We start from the raw sequence: 19834 nt of genomic DNA on the forward strand, positions 1-19834 counted from the left end.
TTTCGGGTAAGTGGCAGAGTCGTAAGGACTTTGCGTACAGGGTCACTAAATGAGGGGCCAAATTGGATGCACCTCACGTAAAACTACCAGGAGGCCGTCTGGGCCTGGGATCTTCCCAGTGGCCATTGTAGCAATGGCCTAATACCTCCTGCAGCTTCACAGATCCACCCAATGACTCTTCCACCTGCCCATCTGTTTGGAGTCACAGCGGGTTCCGAAAGGCCTTGGGCTAAAACTTTAGGGCGGCATATAACTTTACGTAATACCCTGAAAATAAATTGTTAATCTCTGCTGGGTCATATACGGAGCTACCCATTTGTTTGAATCTGTAATTGATATCCCTCGAGTCTCTGGACTAATCAGCCATGCCAACAGGCGACCAGCTTGCCCTTCCTCTCTCAGGACTCCATCTAGGTATTCCCTAGAATAGTGACATCTGGCCTCTCCGAAGCGTCTTTATATAGAGTTAGTGTGTCCTATAGGTTGGCTTGAGTATCTGCCCTGTACATTATCTAGTGCTCGCAGCTTGTCCTCTAGAGTGGTCAACTCACGGCAAAGTACCCTCTGTACCCCAACGGTTTGTCCCATGCAGGGACTACTCACCACTTCTTTAAATGCCTCACACTCCACTCAGGCAGAGGATGCAGTGTGTGTACACTCAGGAAAGAACATTCCAATAAAGGGAACGCAGGTATTCTCCAAACAGGGTATCCTCCAGCATCAGAGGATTAAGTCTCCATGTGGCAGGGATGAGGAATTCCTATAGCCCGATGCCCAGGACATTGTATGGGGTCAAGGACAACAAGTTTTCATGTGTGTTTTGTCCTTGGGAGAAGTAGGCCCAACCCCCTGCAGCAAAACCCTTTTGCTGCCAGTTAGGAGTACCACATGAAGGATCAAGGAAGGGCACTGTCTGCAGTGAAGGTAATTTTTTGCCGATATGTTAATGCTGTACAGACTTATTTAAGGTTCATTAATTGAAAGCCTTTATTAGGGCAAGTGCTTTAGGCAAATGTTGCAAGCTCAGACTGCACTTCTGACAGTGGTTCCAGTATAAAAAGGTGTACACACGTTTTCAAAGTTTAGCAATACGAGACTATGCATAATGGTCCCAGACCCCAGATTTGATGCAAATTTTTGCAGAAGGTTGAAAGCAAGATTGAGGATTCTTTGCATTCAAAATAAAATTAATGACAAAATGAAATCAGGAAAATGAACATTTCTCCAAACTACTGTAAAATGTGCAGCATCATTTAGTAACATGTGTTGATGCATGCTAGTATTTCCCAAAAATACTCATTATGGAAAATTAGTGTAACCAGTTTCAATAAGATCATGAGAAACACAAAATAATCTAGCATTAGCAAAGCCCGTAGGTCTGAAATTGGTGGACAGCTTTTTAGTTTTGTCAATGTGTGACTTGTTCTGGCAAGGATTTTGTAAAACCTTATTGGTGTGGGAGCTGTCGGACCCTCACCATTTTAACAATCATTGTCAATACAAAAATTGTTTGTCTCAAAAAGCAAACATTGCCACAGTAGTTAGTGGCACTGAACAAAACTTTGTGTACCGATATGCTCCTTGGGAAATAGCTGAATGACACAGTGAAGCCAGCAGATGACTAGACAGAATTTTAATAAACACAAAAGGTCACGGTCAACACCAGACAAAATTAGGGGCCCAATAATTGAAGAAAGTCTCAAAAGTGCACCCATGGTATGTCCTTGCATTAAGTACAGCTATGCGGATTGTGAATTTTAAAGAATTTACAGAAGTAGGACAAGAAATAGCACTCCTAGAAAATACTTTTTTAGCATGAGCAAATTTACATGTGTAGATTTGCGCATGCAAAAATCTGAGTGTTTGCAAGTTCACTTTCCCTCCTACCACTTCCCCTCCCGACCCGCCCCCCCCCCCACATGGTCCACATACATTCCAAAGTATTACAAGGGTGTGCAGTCTCATCCATACAGGGTCAGGGCTTGGGCTTGCAGAGGGTCAGTCATACCATCTCAACTGCGTTCTTCAGGGTCACTGTTGGCATATCCGTTCAGGAGGAATCAGAGCCAAAGCACTCAGTCCCTCTCAAAACATGACCTTGCCTCCAATGGGGGTTCCTCAACATTTCAGCTACAGCCTTTAGTGCCGCAGCTCTTTCTTGCTGTTTGAGGGGGGCTCGGTTTATTTGATGAGCCTTGCGTGAGACTCCTCTTGGGTCTTTTCCTGGGCCCTCTGGGTCCCGTTCCCGGCCCCACAGCAGGCCTTCAGTTTTATAGGTCTCAATCCAATCCCAGGCTGCTTTGGGATTCTTGCACATGGGTCATTTCGCCTAAGACTACACAGATGGGCAGTGAAGATCAGAGTATTGGAGATCCTCTTAGTGTCTTGAACACCAAGAACGAAGCTCTTCTCCACTGAACGTCGAGGTCTGTCAGGGAAAATTGAGATTTTACTGTTGCTCACCACAAAGGAACTATCATTTCGAGCTCTGTGAAGGAGGTCTGTCTTTAAAATGTAAGAGCCTGGCCACTACAGGGTGCAGAGGACAACCTGGAGCTGGTGGTCTCGCCGGCACGTAGTGGGCTCTTCCAAGGGTGTAGAAAGACATCAAGCACTCAGGTGCCACCACTGTGCTGAAGACAAAGTGACCATGTCACCTTCCTTCACTCCTTCCGGTAAACCAAGGGCTCTTATTGTTTAGTCTACTACGGCCTTACCCATCTTTAGCCCTGTGCTCCAGAATCCGGACCCTAACCGAAAGTTCAGCTCTACAATTTCAGACCCCACTTTCACCCTTTCAACTAACTTCTTGTGTTCTGCACGGAGGAGCCCCAACCCCTTGAAACAGCATTTATACCCTTGGGCAATGTTGTCTTAGCGTCTAGTGTCCAAGTCTGCTGTTGTACTTGGCATGCCTTGGGTGGGGCTTCCATAGTCCCCTGCATTTGGTCTCATAGGTCTTCATCTTGGTCTGGGGTGGCCCCTAATTGTTTTGTGAAGCCCTTTGAGCCCAAAGGACGTTTAGCATCTGGACAGGGGTAAGAAGCCAGACATGCCGGGTGTGAGGGCCTAATCTTCCCCTAGCCTCTGCAGTCTCTCAACCACCCGCACTCACGCAAAGCCAAATCGCTCCGCCAGCCGGCACCCACCCAGTCCCAGACAGCACACCAACTCTTGAGGTCTCTTCTGATCTGCAGAGGCAGACACGCTTCGCCTAGCGCAATGGCCTTTGCGATAATGCTTCAAGTTGCAGAGCACCAAGCCCTACGCCGCCACTCCGCTGCCCGGTAACTCGAACATCCGGGTGATTCCTTACGGTAGCTGTACTTTCCGTTGTGGGCTAGCCAGGCCAGTCCCTGTGGCAGACGTGTAGCTCCGTAATTCTGGGTTCTGCTGTTGGAGTATTCCTTTACAGTGGTCGACCCACCCTTGCCGCAGTAGCAGCCTCTTTAGCAGGCACCCTGCCAGGTAACTGGGCACGGGACAGGACCGGATGCAGCAGGATAAATGGTATGCCGGCGTAGAGCAGTGGGCTCAAGCATCCGCTATCTTCGACTATCAAGTCATGCCCCCAGCAACTTAGAGACCAGAAACCCTTCACTCATTCCAAGACTTACAGTAATGATCAAAATGGTGCTCTAGAACAGACGTTTGGCAACCACTGGAGGACTGAAATAGAGACCCAGTTCACTGGCTAGAGTTTGGATTTTTCAGTGAGGAGATTCCATTTGAGTGAAGATAATTTTAGCTTTTCTAATACGTGTACTCTATAGCTATATAGAGTTTTGAGACTCCTAGAAAGAGGATGGGCAAAAATTCAAATACGTCAATCTACGGAATGATCCAATGTTGGAGAAAAATTCAAAAATGTTGGGGCAATCCAAGCACGGAGCCCACAAATCTACCTACAACAGATAAAAGCCAAAGCATTGAGCATTCACTTTAGGCACAGAGAACCAAAAAGCCAATGTTACATGAAGTCAAATCTGGTGGAGTAAAGTAACCCTGTGACAGTAACTAGTATAGCACTGAAATGAATTGTGTAGAGCTCAGTCTTTTCAGTACTTCCTTTGAGGACTAATACTCACTAGGATCAAAAGAGATGTTCTCGTATACCTTACCCAATTCAAAGAGGTTGCCATCCACACAGGTGAACAAAATGAAATGATAGTTCACTTTATCATCAACCTAAAAAGAAAAAAGTACAGCTGTAACCTTCAGCAGCTAACTGGAAACACATTACCACAAAAAAGCATTTACAATTCATGTGAAATAAAGTCTCACACCTAGAATTTTCCTTTAAAACTTTTAACCCCTTCGATGCGGATGACAAAGCCAGCACGTCATGGGCGTTACCTGCGCTACGCGGATGACGAGCTGGCTTTGTCACAAACCACGCATTTTTGAACTTCCAGCGCACAGCAGGAAAGCGCGGTAGTGGTTATTAACCTTGCAGAAAACAGTGGTGAGTGTCAGGGAAACATCGGTATACATATAGTTGTATTGTCAGAAATCAGAGCTTGTTGGTAACAGACATTTTGAAGTAATCATTACAGTACATAATTTTAAACATTCTACAGTGCGAGCGGTTCGTCAATCAGGGCATTCGTGTGGGGGGTTCACAAATATGTCCCCTGTCTTCATTCCATGCAGACGATATGTCTGACCATTTATGGGGGCATCCCCTGGCTGTATATACTGTCTTTTCCTGGAGCATGCACCAATGCATGTCCCTTTTCCATGCCGCCAGTTCTGGCGGCGCCTCTGCCCCCACAGCCTGGCTATGTTTCTCTTTGCGACTCTGAATCCCAGTGTGGCCCATGTCCTCCCACGGGGCAGCAGATCCATGGGCACCCGAATGTTCAGGATACACCTTTTCGCCTCAGCTCTGAGCTCGATCTCGCACACCTCTCGCCTGCAAATGTGTATCCGGCGCCAGTAAGGCTGGAGCACTGGACAGTCCCACAGTATGTGAAAGAATGTCCCCCTCCCTCTGCATAGTCTCCTACAGAGACAGTCCTCACTACAGCCCATCAGTTGCAATCTGGTCTCCGAGATATTTACACGGTGAAGGATTTTGAGCTGAATGAGCCTTAGTCTGGCCGATATGGCCACTTCCCTAGGGGAAGCTAGAGCACTCCGCCACTCCTCGTCTATCTCCAGCCCTTCGGCCTCCCACTTCCCTTTAAGGGGTAGCAGTATATCAGGGGAGTTATTGATAATCTTTTTGTATGCGAGTGAAATGGCATGTTCGGGTAAATGACCGTCCAGCAGTCTGTCCTCCATGGGTGAGTAGTCCGGTGGCATAGTTCCTGGCGGAATGTTTGATTGGAGGGAGTGCCTAACCTGCAGGTATCTGAAGTATTCCGTTTGAGCAAGCTCATAGGCATTCTGGAGTGATGCAAAGGACACCACTCCGTCGGACCCCCATAGGTCTCGGATATGGGAGATCCCAATTAGATCCCAGCTTTGGAGCCCCTTGGTCCGGTTCAGGGTGCCCAGTCGTGAAACCCACAGCGGGGTGGCCATAGTCAGAATGTCAGCCCACCCCAAGTGTCGTTGCACTGTGTGCCATATTTGGAATGAGTGCTTGGTTGGTCCAATCAGGTGGTATCTGCCCGGTTTAGAATACAAGGCCGCTTCAAAGTTCCCGCCCGGCAACAGCCACCTGTCCATGCCATAGCCCGGGGCATTCCCATCACAGTACTTAGCCTGATTAATTGCCCAGAGATGAGCGGCCCAGTAATATTTTCGAATGTCCGGCAGTGCTATGCCGCCATCAAACCAGCCCATTGTGAGTTTTGGCAGGGAGATTCAGGGCGTTCCAGACCAGAGCAGCTCCCTAAGCGCAGTCTCAATAGCCTTGAAGTAAGACTGCGGGACCATATCTGGATGATTTTGCAGTGCGTATAAGAATCTAGGCATAGCGACGCCCTAACTAACAAGGACAGTCTGAGCTTTCTCCAGGAGAGGGAATCCCTCTTGAAACACTGTAGTGGGGGCAGGAGGTTCCAGTCATATCGGATGGCCCTTTCTGTAGAAGCAAAAATGCCCAGGTACTTAAACCCGTCCGAGGCTGCAGTAAGTGGGCAGCTCCAGGGAATCGCCGGGGGTCGCCCTGAACGACTTGCATCACTGACTTAGCCCAGTTAATGGTATATCCAGAGTTCCTGCCAAAACTCGTGAAGATGTCCATGGCTACAATTAAGGACTAACGAGGCTGGGTGAGGTAAAGGAGGACTTCGTCCGCATAAAGCGATATCCTGTCCTGCCAGCCATCGGCCCACCGGATCCCTTTCAAAGAGATGTCCTGCCTAATCCAGGCCGCAAGTGGCTCCAGGGATAACGCGAAGAGCAGGGGCGAGAGGGGGCACCCCTGCCGTGTCCCTCTCTCAAGGGCGAAGACCTCGGAGACCTTGTTAACTGTAACCTGTGCCAGGGGCTCCGAGTACAGGAGTCGCACCCTCACACCTAGAATCTTGTTTCACACACTCAACTGCAAGCTTGGAATAAATTCATTGGTAAAACCAGAGCAAAACTAAATGCATAAATGTCCAACCTAAATAGAATTTCATTAAAAAAACTACAGTCCGGCTGTGTCAAAATGAGTCTAAAGATGTAAAGGTGCAGTGTTCATAGAGTGTTTTATTTGCAGTGTACATTTACTCACACAAGTACATACTGGCTCTATCTAAAAGCTTTGTGCACTAAAAGTATTACATTTAATCCAGTATGCATTTCAAAATGCTCACATTCCCTATTGCCCTGCTAAAACTAGACATTGCATTTTGTATATGAAGCAAAAGCCAGCAACCTTCACTGAAAACCTAGGTTTTGCAGGAATCAGTAAGTCACTTAATCAGCCTAATTACATAAATTACAGATGGTCACCTTTTATCAACTCTAGCACCTCTGATTAGAGGATTCAGGTTCTTCGTTAAGGTGGCCTCCTGGTCCGTGAGATGTTCCCCGAAAGGGATTTAGCACAAGGGAAACCATAGTTAAAATGAGCACTATAGGTTTGGTACAGGCACCTGTGGTGGGCTATATTTCAATTAAGTGTAGCAGGCACCAGATAAGAAGCTTGCAATTAAAATGCCCTAGTTGGAATCTGCAATGAAGACCCTATTATGGTATGAGCCACTATTCATACCTACATCTGCCACGCCGTGTCCCATATCTTTGCCCTCTTAATCCTCATGCATTAGAGCTTAGCACCATGCATGAGTAGGTGTTTCCGACACTTTTCGCAGAGGAAGGCTGCATGCTCAAGACTACCAGCACTTCAAAGTCACACGATTATAGCTAAGTGCAGCAAGTGTCAAATCAATACAGGAGGGCATATTTAAGCAGGCCTACTCATTGGAAATCTCTGCCTCTAGACCACTGGCAAGTTCTCAAATTAGAGGAGTGGAAGCATCTGTCTTGAAAGTTCAACGCTTCCTAGTATCGAAAGTTGTAGCCTTTGCACATCACCCAAAACTCTGGTGAAATTAATATGGCAGAAAACTGCATATGGTAAATCTTGGTGTCTGGCACAGAACGCTGAAGGCTTTAACCATTGGGCTGAAGGATTTAACTGCTGCCACCACCCCCTTCCCTCCCCTCTAGGACAAGGGATAGGGGCCAGTGCAAGTTATGTAGACTTGGTATTGTACTTCATCTGGTCTACATAAATTACCATTTACAACAAGATTTATTTTTTGCTTTTCATTCCTGCCTGTACCCCCACAATCTCCTATCACCACTAACCTATTGTATTATCTGCTGAAAGTCAGGGGTTGTGTGACCACAGACCACCTGAAAGCTGTTCCTTCCCCAAGCCCCCTAAAAAAAAAACCACAAATCTGAAGCTCACGCTGTAGGGACTTAGTTTAAAATGCTGGTCTTTACATCAGCTTTTGCAAAGACCACTTCAGGACTATTTAGGTTTCAACAGAAGCCAGTCATTTACCTTTCCTTGAACTCTTGTCTAACCACTTTACCCTGCTCTAGCCTGTGGCAGGTCTCTTAACAGGCACTCCTTTACTTTCCGTTTGATCCATGAATCTGTGCCCTTCCTTTATGCATGAGCGCACATGTCTGACAGTCTATCTGCCTCAGATGTGGATGCCTGCATCGAACTTCTGCATCGTCATTTTGCTCTCCTACAACAGCCCTGTACTTATCACACACATCGCTTCAAATTAAGTACATGGGGCCAGTCTTACCACATGTAGGAAAGAGTTGGTACTGTGCGTGATAGTTTCAGGATAAAATATTTTCATGTTTATTAGCTACAGATGTTGATTTTTACATAACTGTTAGAAGGTTCTTACTCCCTCAATAAATATACCCATTTCAAACTGATTTTTGGACGAGTTGCAGGACAGACTTTTGTAACTGTGGTATTAGACTACCTGCAAACTAGTGACAACTGGGATACTTCTGTCATTGTACTACTAGATGTTTGTGACAGTTGATATGGCGGACTACTACCAGTTGCTCGTGAACCATTTGATGGGTGCAACAATTACATAGTCTCCATAATTTGTAGCCCCGGTTTTCAAATCTAAACTACGATGATCTGATATAACTGGGAGATACACTTCCACCATAGTTTAATTTGTTCATGCTCCCTCAGACTTTACAGATTCAATCATTCGGGTTATTTGTATACATGTACCCAGCTATACAAATTAGGATCTCAGGAGACTCAGATTAAGACGCCAGATATTTTCCAGTGGCACACCTGCAAATATGGCAGCAGATTTAGAGACTGCTCTTGTGGAGTGCGCTCTCTCACAGTCAAAGGCATGCCTGTCTTGTCGTGGCAAAACGGAATTGTGGCTGCTATCCATCTTGCAATGGTAGCTTTAGAAACATCAGTGCCCAGACAACCTTGTACATAGGCTACAAACTGTTCATCTGTTTTGCGGATAGACTTGGTCTTCTGCAGGTAAAATTTAAAGACACCTCTTGATGTCTAGTGTGTAGAGTTCGTTCCGGAGGTGTAAAACTATCAGGGAAGAAAGTCCTGAGAACGATCGGTTTGTCTGAATGGAACTGCAATAGGACTATATTTATGTGCCACTCAGGGGGTGGAGCTTGCACGGGTGGAGATGTACGAAACAGGCCTTTCAGGAATTGCTGTACATTTTGGGTATAGCACAAAGCTAGACTTTTTGGGAGCATCTATACAGAGAAAGCTGCTAGATGAACCTTAATTGAAGAGTATACCAGCCCAGATTTTGCCAAAGAGGATTTGCTCTGGAGCAGAGATATGGACGCACCTTGCTTCGACCGCTCCAGAGACAGAATCGCTTCCATTTCAGTCTTTTAGTCTTGTTGGTGGTATCTGCACGAGACCTAGCAATAAACTCTTTACACTCTTGTGCAATAGTCAAATGCTTCAATTCAGGAGCCATGCACGCAATTGGAGATGCTGGTTCTGGATGAGACATCTGACCTCGCTTCCTGGTTAATAGGGTTGGTGTAGAAGTCGACTGATGGGCTGAGATTCCAAGAGAAGCTCTGAATCAGTGCTGCTGGGCCATCTGGGGGTCACCAGAAGGCAGCAGTGTTTCATTTTCATAAGGATGTTGGTTATCAGTGGAATGGGGGCAGAAGCCTATATTATGGACCAGCGCATTGAAAGGGCATTTCCAAGAGTTTGGGAGAGGGAATCTGCTTGCGAAGAACCAGCATTTTGAATAGGTTTTGGTCACAAACCAGCCCAGCGCTGGCTTCCCCCAATGTGAAAAAATCCTGTCTAAGTGGTCTTGTTCTAGCTCCCCCTCGTGACAGTGGTCTTTGGTCCAGCTGAGGGTTTCTGCCAGAGTATTCCACAGCCCTGGGACATGCTCCACTTTTAGGGATATTCAGTGAAATGTGAGCCAGCTGTTGGCCGTCCTGAGAGAGTAAGAGACTTGGTTTCCCCTGGTTTGTTGACATTACATGCTTGTGGTGTTTTCCGTATGGGAGAGAAAAATGGCTTTAACTCTAGCCTGTTGATATGCATCCGACGTTGGGACGAGGACCATTTTCTTTGAATCTGAAGGTCTTAGAGATGACCTCCCCAACCCTCTATGGCAGCATCGGTGGGGACAATTAATTTTGCGATCAGAGGCAGAAAAGAACCTGAGAGGTGTGACTTCAGAATCCACCACCATTCGAACGCCTCCCTCATGCATGGAATGATAGTTATCACGTTGAAAGGATCCCATTGTTTGAATCCATTGACATTGAATTTCCTCTTGCAAGGGCCTCATGTGAAGATTAGCTCGCAGCACTAGGTCAATCGAAGAGCACAGCATGCCTAGTAGAGACATGTTCTCACTGAAGTGCACCTTTTTGATACTCAGAGCCAAGGTTTGCAACTGCTCCTGCCTTTCCTGCAAGAGGAAAGGTTTGTTCTGAATAGTGTCCAGGTTGGTCCTTAGGAATGTTATTGTCGGACTTTGAAAAAACAATGATTTTTGTTGGTTTATGGTAAGGCCTAGTTTGTGGAACTGATCTATGCATTCTTGTAGCTGTAGCAGCTAGACAAGGCAATTGAGTTTTCAGGAGCCAATCGTCCAAATATGGAAATTGGTGACCCTGGTTCTGCACGGAGACCGACACTGGGGCCAGAAACTTACTGAAAAGTCAGAGCATATTTGAGACCGAAGGGTAGGACTCAGAACTGATCATGGCTACCAGCCACTGTGAATCAGAGGAACTTCGTGTTCGGGGTGTATAGGAACATGGAAACTAAACATCCTCCAAATCCAGCGAGGTCATGTAGTCCCTGCTGTTGAGGTGCTGAAGGATGTCAGAGTAAACATCCTGAAGGTTTGGAGTATGGCCATAAGATCAAGTCTGTTGTAATGTCGCACCACCGATGGATAGGACTGGAAACGTTTGCACCGGCTGGAAGGGGAAAATTAGTAGCTGGTACCCTGATGTGCATTTGCGATGGTGGTATCCTGCATGAGCTTTGCCTGGAGAAACCAACTTTTGCTGGCTGTCGATAGGTTTGTTGCCAGTAACCCTGACGATATTGCAGTAGAAAGGTCAGGGTTTGGTGTGCTGGAAAGTACCTCTATAGCCTAAAAATAAACGTCCTCGTGCTCCCTGAAATGGCACCATCCGATACTGCAGGGTCCCCAATGCTTTGGCTGGGTCTATTGGTTTTGATGGCTAGTAGAAGTTAGTCTATGTTTGAAATAAACTGTTTCTACTGTACACCATGTCCAGTATCTTTAATTGCATTTCTGGGCAAAATAAAGTTGCTCTAAGCCATCCCTTGCGCCTTTAAACTGCAGCAGCTAGTTCTCGAAAAACTGTTGTGATTAGGTCAATGGCACAGTCTATTTTGGTTGATGTGCACTCCCACAGCCAAGACTTTCTGAAACTCCTGTGTAATTTACTTGGGTATAACTTCCAGCATCGCCAGATATCGGACCACATTTGTAGATCATAGCAGCAAAGAATAGCTAGTGCATTAGCAGCCCTGACAGATTGATTACATGGATGAAACTCTTACCAATGGAATCCAAGTGGTGTCCTTCCTTGCCCGGTGGAGCAGTAAGAGTTGAAGGATTTTTTGATCTCTGTGCAGCTTAGGAAAATCACCGAATGCGGTTTGGGATGACCAGCAAGGCATGCAGGGGAATCCTCAGGCGCCCTGTATTTGTCTAATCTTGGCAGTACAGGCACTACAGGGACCTGTGATTTCATTACTTTGAGGCATTCCTGCCAGATTTGTTTTTTTTTTAAACATACTTTATTGTAGGCCTTCATGCAAGATATGGTCTATAATGGGTATAGATCTTAAAGACTGGCTTGCTCTTAAAGTCATAAAGGAAGCAATCTGATTGCTCGACTATTTTGGGCAGATGAAATCTGAATGTAGTCTGGTCCATTAGATTATAAAACCTCCAACATCCTTCGAGGAGTCCGAAGGACGACTAGGGGATGGTGTGGTTAGGATATTCCATTCATCAGTGGGTGGAGGAGGATCGTGAATTTCTCCCTCTTCCCAAGAGGACGGTTCTGCTCTAGGAGGAACAGGGATGATGGGTCGTGGCGTCATCCTAGGAGTAGAAGGCATAAATGTTGTAAGGAGCACCATAGGTGGTGGAGGCTGCACAGCAGACGTGTGTGGCGTTAAGAGCTCTGAGTGAATTTATGTTGTAAGGAGCACCATAGGTGGTGGAGGCTGCACAGCAGACGTGTGTGGCGTTTAGAGCTCTGAGTGAATTTTCCAGATTCATGCCCTTATACAGGTACAATTCACATTGCCCTTAAATAGGCATAGAAATCAATCCCTTATAGGCATAGCCCATGCTACCCAAATACAAGCATGGCTACTTCAACCTGTACCAAACGTCAACGATTTCTTGGAAAATTATCTTAAGCAGTTCAGCAACTTCCCCTTGCCTGAATATTGATTTGTTCAAGAACTCATGTACTTTGCAAACAACAACTATTCCCTATGGGTTCTTTCCTGACGTTCATATGTCCAACTTTACGTCAAGGTATAACATTTCTAAACACCTCCAAGGTATAAATATGCCTTCACTTGCTATGGCGGTGGTTCGACTATCTACTTGCCCGACGCAGCTCGCTACAGCAATTACAGAAGGAAGCCGAATCCAGGTGACGCACTGATCAAGAGGCTGCCCTTCTCCTGCAGAGAATCCAGCTCCAGTGCTTCCAAGCTCCCCTTTCGGGGTGTTGGGAAATCGAGTCCCGAGACCGATACCAGACCTTCATTCTAAACGAAGGTATGGAGTTGATTATAATCAAGAGAAACCTTTGGTAGATTCTTGGCAAAGAAAAACTAAACCTATGCTACACAATACTTCCTCTCGCGTACTAGACTTGGGTTAGGTACATTGGGGTAGGCATATTTTAAAAACATCAGTTGAGTACTTTTATCCTGTATATTTATGTATGTGTTTTTATATGGCTTAGAAACCATACAATGCTCTTACAGTATTATTTCATATTACTGTTTACGCTGTACGCATTCTACTTTGCAGTCTGCATAATGATTATAGCTGTACACTTTTCTTGAATGAGAAAGAAGACTGTTCAATACACCTTTTTATTTAAATCGCCCATCTATTTCTATACAATTCTGTTGAAACGAAGCATGCACGATTGACTTGAAGTATTTATCTATTGTTTCAACGACAGATACATTTCTTATTCTTGGGAAACAAAGTTGTCATGTTTATGCGGTTGTCGGAAACTAATCTCTTCTTGTGTAATCGAGAAAGTTTCTAGTGACACCTGAGTTAGCTGGCACACACAATTAAGTTTAGTATATTCGATAGAGACCTACTTGACCTCAGTCCTACGTCTAATCTATAGGATATACTACTCCAATGCGCAGAGCCTATTGGGAATATAGGAACTACACTACAGTCTGACCTCTTGGGGTGTGAAACTTTCTGTAGTCCATGTGCATGGACTGCAAATCTTGTATTAATTAAAATGGTAATTGAGCAGGGTCTGGTCTTGGAGGAACATAATACCTGAAATGCTGGTATTGTTTAGGAGGAACTGGATAGTGTTGGTAGTACGGTTACCTGTAATAGTCCTCAACCTTGCTCTTGACAGTTCAGAAGGACTATGAGCAGTCCTAAGGAGCAATCATCCGTTTCCTCTATCTCCAGCAGGTGGTTTGGGGGTAAAGCCTGGCGATTGAAAGTCAGACCGGGGAGATGTCTTGGACAATCTGGCAGAGTTCCTCCAGAAGATCATTCAAGACATCTCACCTTCCCTCTCACCTTCCCTCTCACAGCTGCTCATAAAGACCTGTCCCCTACAGTTATTGCTCCAAACTACACCCAAGCGTTGTTGGAGCAAATCCCTCTGCTAGACCTTAAATGACTAGAATCCATCTCTGCTCTGGTAAAATCAGGCTCCCTAGGGATCCCACCCCTCCCCATGCTCTGAACTTAGCAACCAGAACAATTCTTCCAGTGATTCGTGAATTGATTAATTCCCATCTCTTCTGGAGTGTTTGCCTCGCCCTGGAAATGTGCCATGGTGAAAGCACTACTCAAAAGACCTGGAGCACCTGGGGAATCATCGTCCTATATCCCTCCTCCCGGCGATTAGTAAAATCCTAGAGGCATGTTAATTCAGTCCTATCTGGGTTCTTAGCGTCTAACAACCTGTTTCAATCCACAGACTGGTTTCTGGCCCCAACATGGGACGGAAACAGCTTTTAGCGGTGATTGGAGTCCAGGAACATTTTGGACCACAGTGGCGCAGCGGCTATCATCCTCCTGGACCTCAGCGCCGCCTTCGACAGTCAACTAGAACATCTTGACTGACTCAGGAAAGTTTCAGTGACTGGCGGCGTAATTACCTGGCTGCAGTCCTTCCTAGAAGACAAGTCTTTTCAGGTCTTCGAAGGAGAGTTCATTTCTAAGCATATCTCTTAGCTGCAGTGTACCTCAGGGATCCTCCCTGAGCCCTACATTGTTTAATGAATACACGAGTCTGTGGCCGAGATAGTGCATCCATTTGGCATAAGATTAGTTATATGCCGACAACTCTTCGTGGTCTTAAACCACCCAGAAACCCATCTTCCAGCTTAGGCCCCTGTCTGGAGAAGGTAGCCAAATGGATGGATCTCTTCTGCCTGGAACTAAACTGACTAGTTCATGTTCCTAGGTAACTCTTCAATCTTCAATATAGGGTTACTATGGCCAAATTGTCTTGGCCCTGCTCCAGCACCAAAGAAACATATCAAAAGTCTGGCTCGCACCCTGACTTGACTATCAGGCAGCAAAACTATCATCCACATGCTATGGCATTATGAGGATGCCCCGGAAAAACACTCCCATTCCTTGCAAGAAGGAGAACGGTCCAGGCTCTGATTCTCACACCTGGACTAGGGGAATGCCCCATCTAGGAGCCCCCTCACAAGCTACCACCTCCAAACTACAGGTCATTCAAAACTGCACACCTCACCAGCTTCTCAAGACCCCTTACCGCCAATCTGCCAAGCCAGAACTGAAGTCTCCTCATTGGTTGCATAATCTGGAGAGAATTAAATGTAAGGCTCTATGTAGGACTCACAAGTCCTTCTGGGGGGAAAGGGCGGACAATCCATAATCACCCCTCACTGCCCTAACAGAAGACTCCGCTCAGCTAGCTTTTTGCTCACCATAGATCAAAAAATTAAGACCGCAAGAAGCAGCGGGCATTCATTTTCCTATAACCCCGCTAAGCTTTGGAACACACTCCCTCACCACATACGTCAGGAGTGCAACCATTTACGGTCCTGGAAACTCCTTAAAACCTGACTTTTCCAAGTCCCTGCCTAGTAAGAGGTCTTCCGTGTCAGCTGCCACTGATGGCAATGGGATGCCTTAGGGTAGCTACGCACTTTATAAAGGCTTTTATTCAATAGCAGCCCTCACTCCATAGAGAACAGTAGTAAGGAAATGGTCTACCTGAAAAAAGTCCTCAGAAGCCTTAGGAATCTTGGCACCTGCCATGGAACCAGATTGATTTGTGAATATGCAAAAACTTCCAAGTGACTGTTACTATGAATTTTTATAAGGAATATTACTATTTCAGTGATCTATAAGTGGAACTTGGTACTTCCTGTGATAGTGGTTAGCCAACTGACAGACCGAATCATCTTGTAAAGGGCTTTGTCGATAGATTGTTTAAAAGCAGTCTAAATAGAGCCTGGTACAATGATTGTGAAGCTCTAAAGAATAGGGAAGGGGGAGGGAGGAGTTAAAGAATGATCCATGCACATCTTCCTTTGCCACTGTTTAACATTAAGCTTACAAAGGAACCCTGGCAAACAGTGAATACTATAAATATTCCAAATTGATACATTAATGGTTTGTTTCAAGAAAAGGGTGGGGAGAACATAAGTTATGTTCCTGGGATTGGCCCATGTAGCAAAGCAGCTTGTTTTACATTGTCCCATTTTTCAGCAGTAAGGAGTAGTTTCTGTCCTGTAACTCCAGTTCCGTAGTAGGGGCATCTGTTCTAGTCATAATCTAGTGAATAGTCCCGCCCATGTGCGTGGACCCCAGAGCAATCAAAAATAATCTCTTAAGGTGTAGAACAATGCAGAACTGCACGGACACTTAAAGAATTAAAGACATATAATGCAGCCTATATCCACAGGCTACCCTGTCCAGTACTTCAACTAGAAATTTCACCAAAAATCCACAAACCCTGTCCAGATTTCCCTTGCTTTAACAGCAAAAACCCTCTGGAATGATAGAGAGGAAGACATGGACAGACAAGCCCCATATGCTGCCATTATGTGCCTCAGAACAGGATACTGTGCCTTTAAGAGAACTTTCCAGACCTTTACAGTATCCCAGAATGCACTGCAGGTCCTTTACTTTCAGTTCTTTTTGAAGGCATAACACGCCAGACCTGTAGCATTCCTTACATGAATATCTCTCTCCACCGGGAAGGAGGGTGGGCGGGCGCTTATGACTATAACAAAGATACCCCTACTACAGAACTGGAGTTACAGGACAGAAGAACAAGTTACTTACCTTCGGTAACGATATATCTGTAAGAAACAGTAGTTAGTATTAGATTCCTTACCTTAGAATATCCCCAGGCGTCAGTCTGGATCCGGAAACTTTTGCGTAGCAGTACCCCTGCGCGTCGGTAGGCGTCCTCTGCAGGCGCCCCCTGCGGCTCCGCGTCAGTCGTTGGCGTCGTGCGCCGTGATGACGTCGCTGGAGTATATAGACGCCGCCTCCGCGCGCTGACGTCAGTTCTTTGTACACAGCTTTTCCGCGCCAGAACACGCAGAGCCATGTGAGAACCAACACTGGTGCCATTTGAAACTAGGGCCCTGAAAGGGATGTCCTTAACCCTAGGTATCAGTTCGCAGAACGGGGAGGATGGGCGGGGCGGTAAGGAATCTAATACTAACTACTGTTTCTTACAGATATATTGTTACCAAAGGTAAGTAACTTGTTCATCTGAAAGAAACAGGTTAGTATTAGATTCCTTACCTTAGAATAGATACCCCAGCAATACCAACCCCGGTGGTGGGTCTGCGAACCAATACAGCTTACACCAGAAAGTCCTGGAGGACAGAACGGCCAAAGAAGCCATCCCTCCGGACTTGACTGTCCAGGCAGTAGTGCCTTGCAAACGTGTGCCGCGAGGCCCACGTAGCCGCCTGACAAATGTCCTGCAAGGGGACTCCCCGGCCCAGGGCAGTAGTAGCCGCCGTGGCCCGAGTGGAATGGGCCCTCAGCCCAACAGGAGGCTCCTTCCGAGCCAAAGAGTAGCACGCTTTGATGCACAGGACGACCCACCGAGAGATGGTCCGTTTATGCACCGCCCGTCCCTTCTTCACACCCACGTAGCCAACAAACAGTTGGTCATCCATCCGGAACTGGCGAGTGCGATCCATATAAAATGAAAGCGCACGTTTTGGGTCCAGACGATGGAGCCGCTCTTCATCCTTTGAAGGATGCGGAGGCGGGAAGAAGGAGGGTAAGGTGATGGACTGCCCGATGTGAAAAGCAGAGACTACTTTGGGCAGGAAAAAAGGTCTAGTTCTCAGAACCACCTTGTCTGGATGAATGGACATGAAAGGAGGTTTGACAGAAAGAGCCTGGAGCTCACTCACTCTCCTGGCAGAGGTGATGGCAACCAGGAAGGCCGTCTTTAAAGTCAGGAGACGGAGAGGACAGGAATGAAGTGGCTCAAAGGGAGCACACATCAAGAAGGTCCGAACCAGGTTCAAGTCCCACTGAGGCATCACAAACGGAACAGGTGGATACATGTGCGTGATGCCTTTCAAGAATCTCGTTACAATAGGGGACTTGAACAAAGAAGGTTGATCAGGCAGCCTTAGAAAGGCCGAAAGGGCAGAAAGGTAGCCCTTGATAGTGCCCAGAGCAGAGCCCTGCTGGGCAAGAGAGAGAAGAAAGAGGAGAACCTCGGAGAGAGGGGCAGAAAGAGGGTCCACAGCCTTCGCTGTGCACCATGCCACAAATCTGTTCCACCGGCAGGCGTATACAGACTGTGGAGGGACGCCTGGCTGCCAGAATAACATTACAGACTTCAGGAGGCAAGTCAAATGGCCTCAACTGTCGCCGCTCAATCTCCACGCATGGAGGTGGAGACTGGACAGGTTCGGGTGGAGGACCGTCCCCTGCTGCTGCGACAGAAGGGGCAGGCGGATCGAGGGACCGACTGACATGCTGAGTAGCTCGGGATACCAGTACCTTCGAGCCCAGTCCGGAGCCACAAGGATAACTTGGGCCCTGTCGCGCCTGATCTTCAGCACTCTGGGCAGAAGTGGTATAGGCGGAAAGGCGTACAACAGACCGCAACTCCACGCGCGCCGAAAGGTGTCGCCGTGCGAGTGCCGTCTTGGAAATTCCAACGCGCAGAACTGATGACATTGCGCGTTCTCTTCTGTGGCGAATAGATCTAACCAAGGCTCTCCCCATTTCAGAAAGAGGCCTTGCGCCACGTCCGAGTTCAGATGCCATTCGTGATCCACCGAGCACCGACGGCTGAGTTCGTCCGTCCTGGCGTTCAGAGAACCTGCCAGGTGTTGAACCGTCAGAGTCACGCTCTGACGTTCCAGCCATTGCCAGAGACGCAGAGCCTCCTGGCAAAGGGTCCACGACCCCACTCCGCCCTGCTTGTTGCAGTACCACATGGCAGTGGTGTCCGTGAACACCTGCACTACACTCCCGGTGACAAAGGGGAGGAATGCCTTCAGTGCTAGACGGATCGCCCGCAGCTCCAACAGGTTTATATGGAGCCGGGACTCCGCCGGAGACCAGAGGCCTCTGATCTCCGCCTCTCCCAAGTGGCCTCCCCAGCCCTGGAGGGACGCGTCCGTCACAACCACGTGCTCCGGTTGGGGAAGGGAGAGGATCTGCCTCTGACCCAATCGCGGTCCGTAAGCCACCACTGCAGTTGTCTCGCAGTGCCCTCCGAGATCAAGACATGGTCGGACAAGTTGCCCTGATGCAGAGCCCACTGAAACTTCAGGTCCCACTGCAGAGCCCGCATCTGCCACCGGGCGTGATGCACCAGAAGGATGCAGGAAGCCATCAGCCCCAGCAGCCGCAGCGTCAACCTGACCGAAACCCGGGATAACGGCTGAAAGATGGGAATCAAAGCCTGTATATCCCGGACTCGCCGTTCCGGAGGATAAACCCGAAACTGCGCCGAGTCGAGAACCGCTCCGATGAAAAGGAGCTTTTGAGAGGGACACAGGTGTGATTTCGGCACGTTGACGGAAAACCCCAGCTTGTGCAGGAGGTCTGCCGTCAACTGAAGGTGGTGGACGACTGTCTGGGGCGAGCCTGCCTTCAACAACCAGTCGTCCAGGTAGGGGAAGACTGAAACCCCCAACCGGCGCAGATGGGCTGCGACCACCGCCATCACCTTTGTGAACACCCGTGGGGCGCTGGTAAGGCCGAATGGGAGCACGATAAACTGAAAGTGCTCGTGGCCTACCGTGAACCGCAGGTAACGCCGGCAGGACGGGGATGTGAAAATACGCACCCTGCAAGTCCAACGCTACCATCCAGTCTAGCTGGTCAACATCTTGAACTTCTCCTTCCGGAGGAAGCCGTTGACGTTCCGTAGATCCAAGACAGGACGTAGGCCCCCTTTGTCCTTCTTGGGTACCAGAAAGTAGTGGGAATAGCAACCACATCCTACTTCTGGCCCAGGAATACGCTCGATGGCCCCCTTGGCCAAGAGGGCCGTAACTTCCTCCTGCAGAAGTGTCAAGTGGTCCCCCGACACACGGTGGTTCTGCGGTGGCATGGCTGGAGGAGTGGTCTCGAAGGGGAGGGAGTAGCCCCTTCGGACGAGTTGC

At 47.5% G+C, this 19834-nt stretch overlaps 1 protein-coding gene across 2 annotated transcripts in view; it reads right to left on the reverse strand.

Annotated features, from left to right (window-relative positions):
- The window catches only part of UCHL1 (ubiquitin C-terminal hydrolase L1), a 464331-nt gene that overhangs the window by 153214 nt on the left and 291283 nt on the right, over positions 1-19834 (reverse strand). The window contains exon 5 of one of the 2 annotated variants that reach the window (XM_078678272.1): positions 4122-4188. In XM_078678272.1, the coding sequence (XP_078534398.1) occupies positions 4122-4188 (67 nt within the window). Of the gene's footprint in view, positions 1-4088; positions 4189-19834 lie in introns of both variants that reach the window. The other variant, XM_078678270.1, reaches the window with a different exon arrangement.

This window comes from Lissotriton helveticus, chromosome 2_2 (assembly GCF_964261635.1).
Source record: "Lissotriton helveticus chromosome 2_2, aLisHel1.1, whole genome shotgun sequence".
NCBI lineage: Eukaryota > Metazoa > Chordata > Amphibia > Caudata > Salamandridae > Lissotriton > Lissotriton helveticus.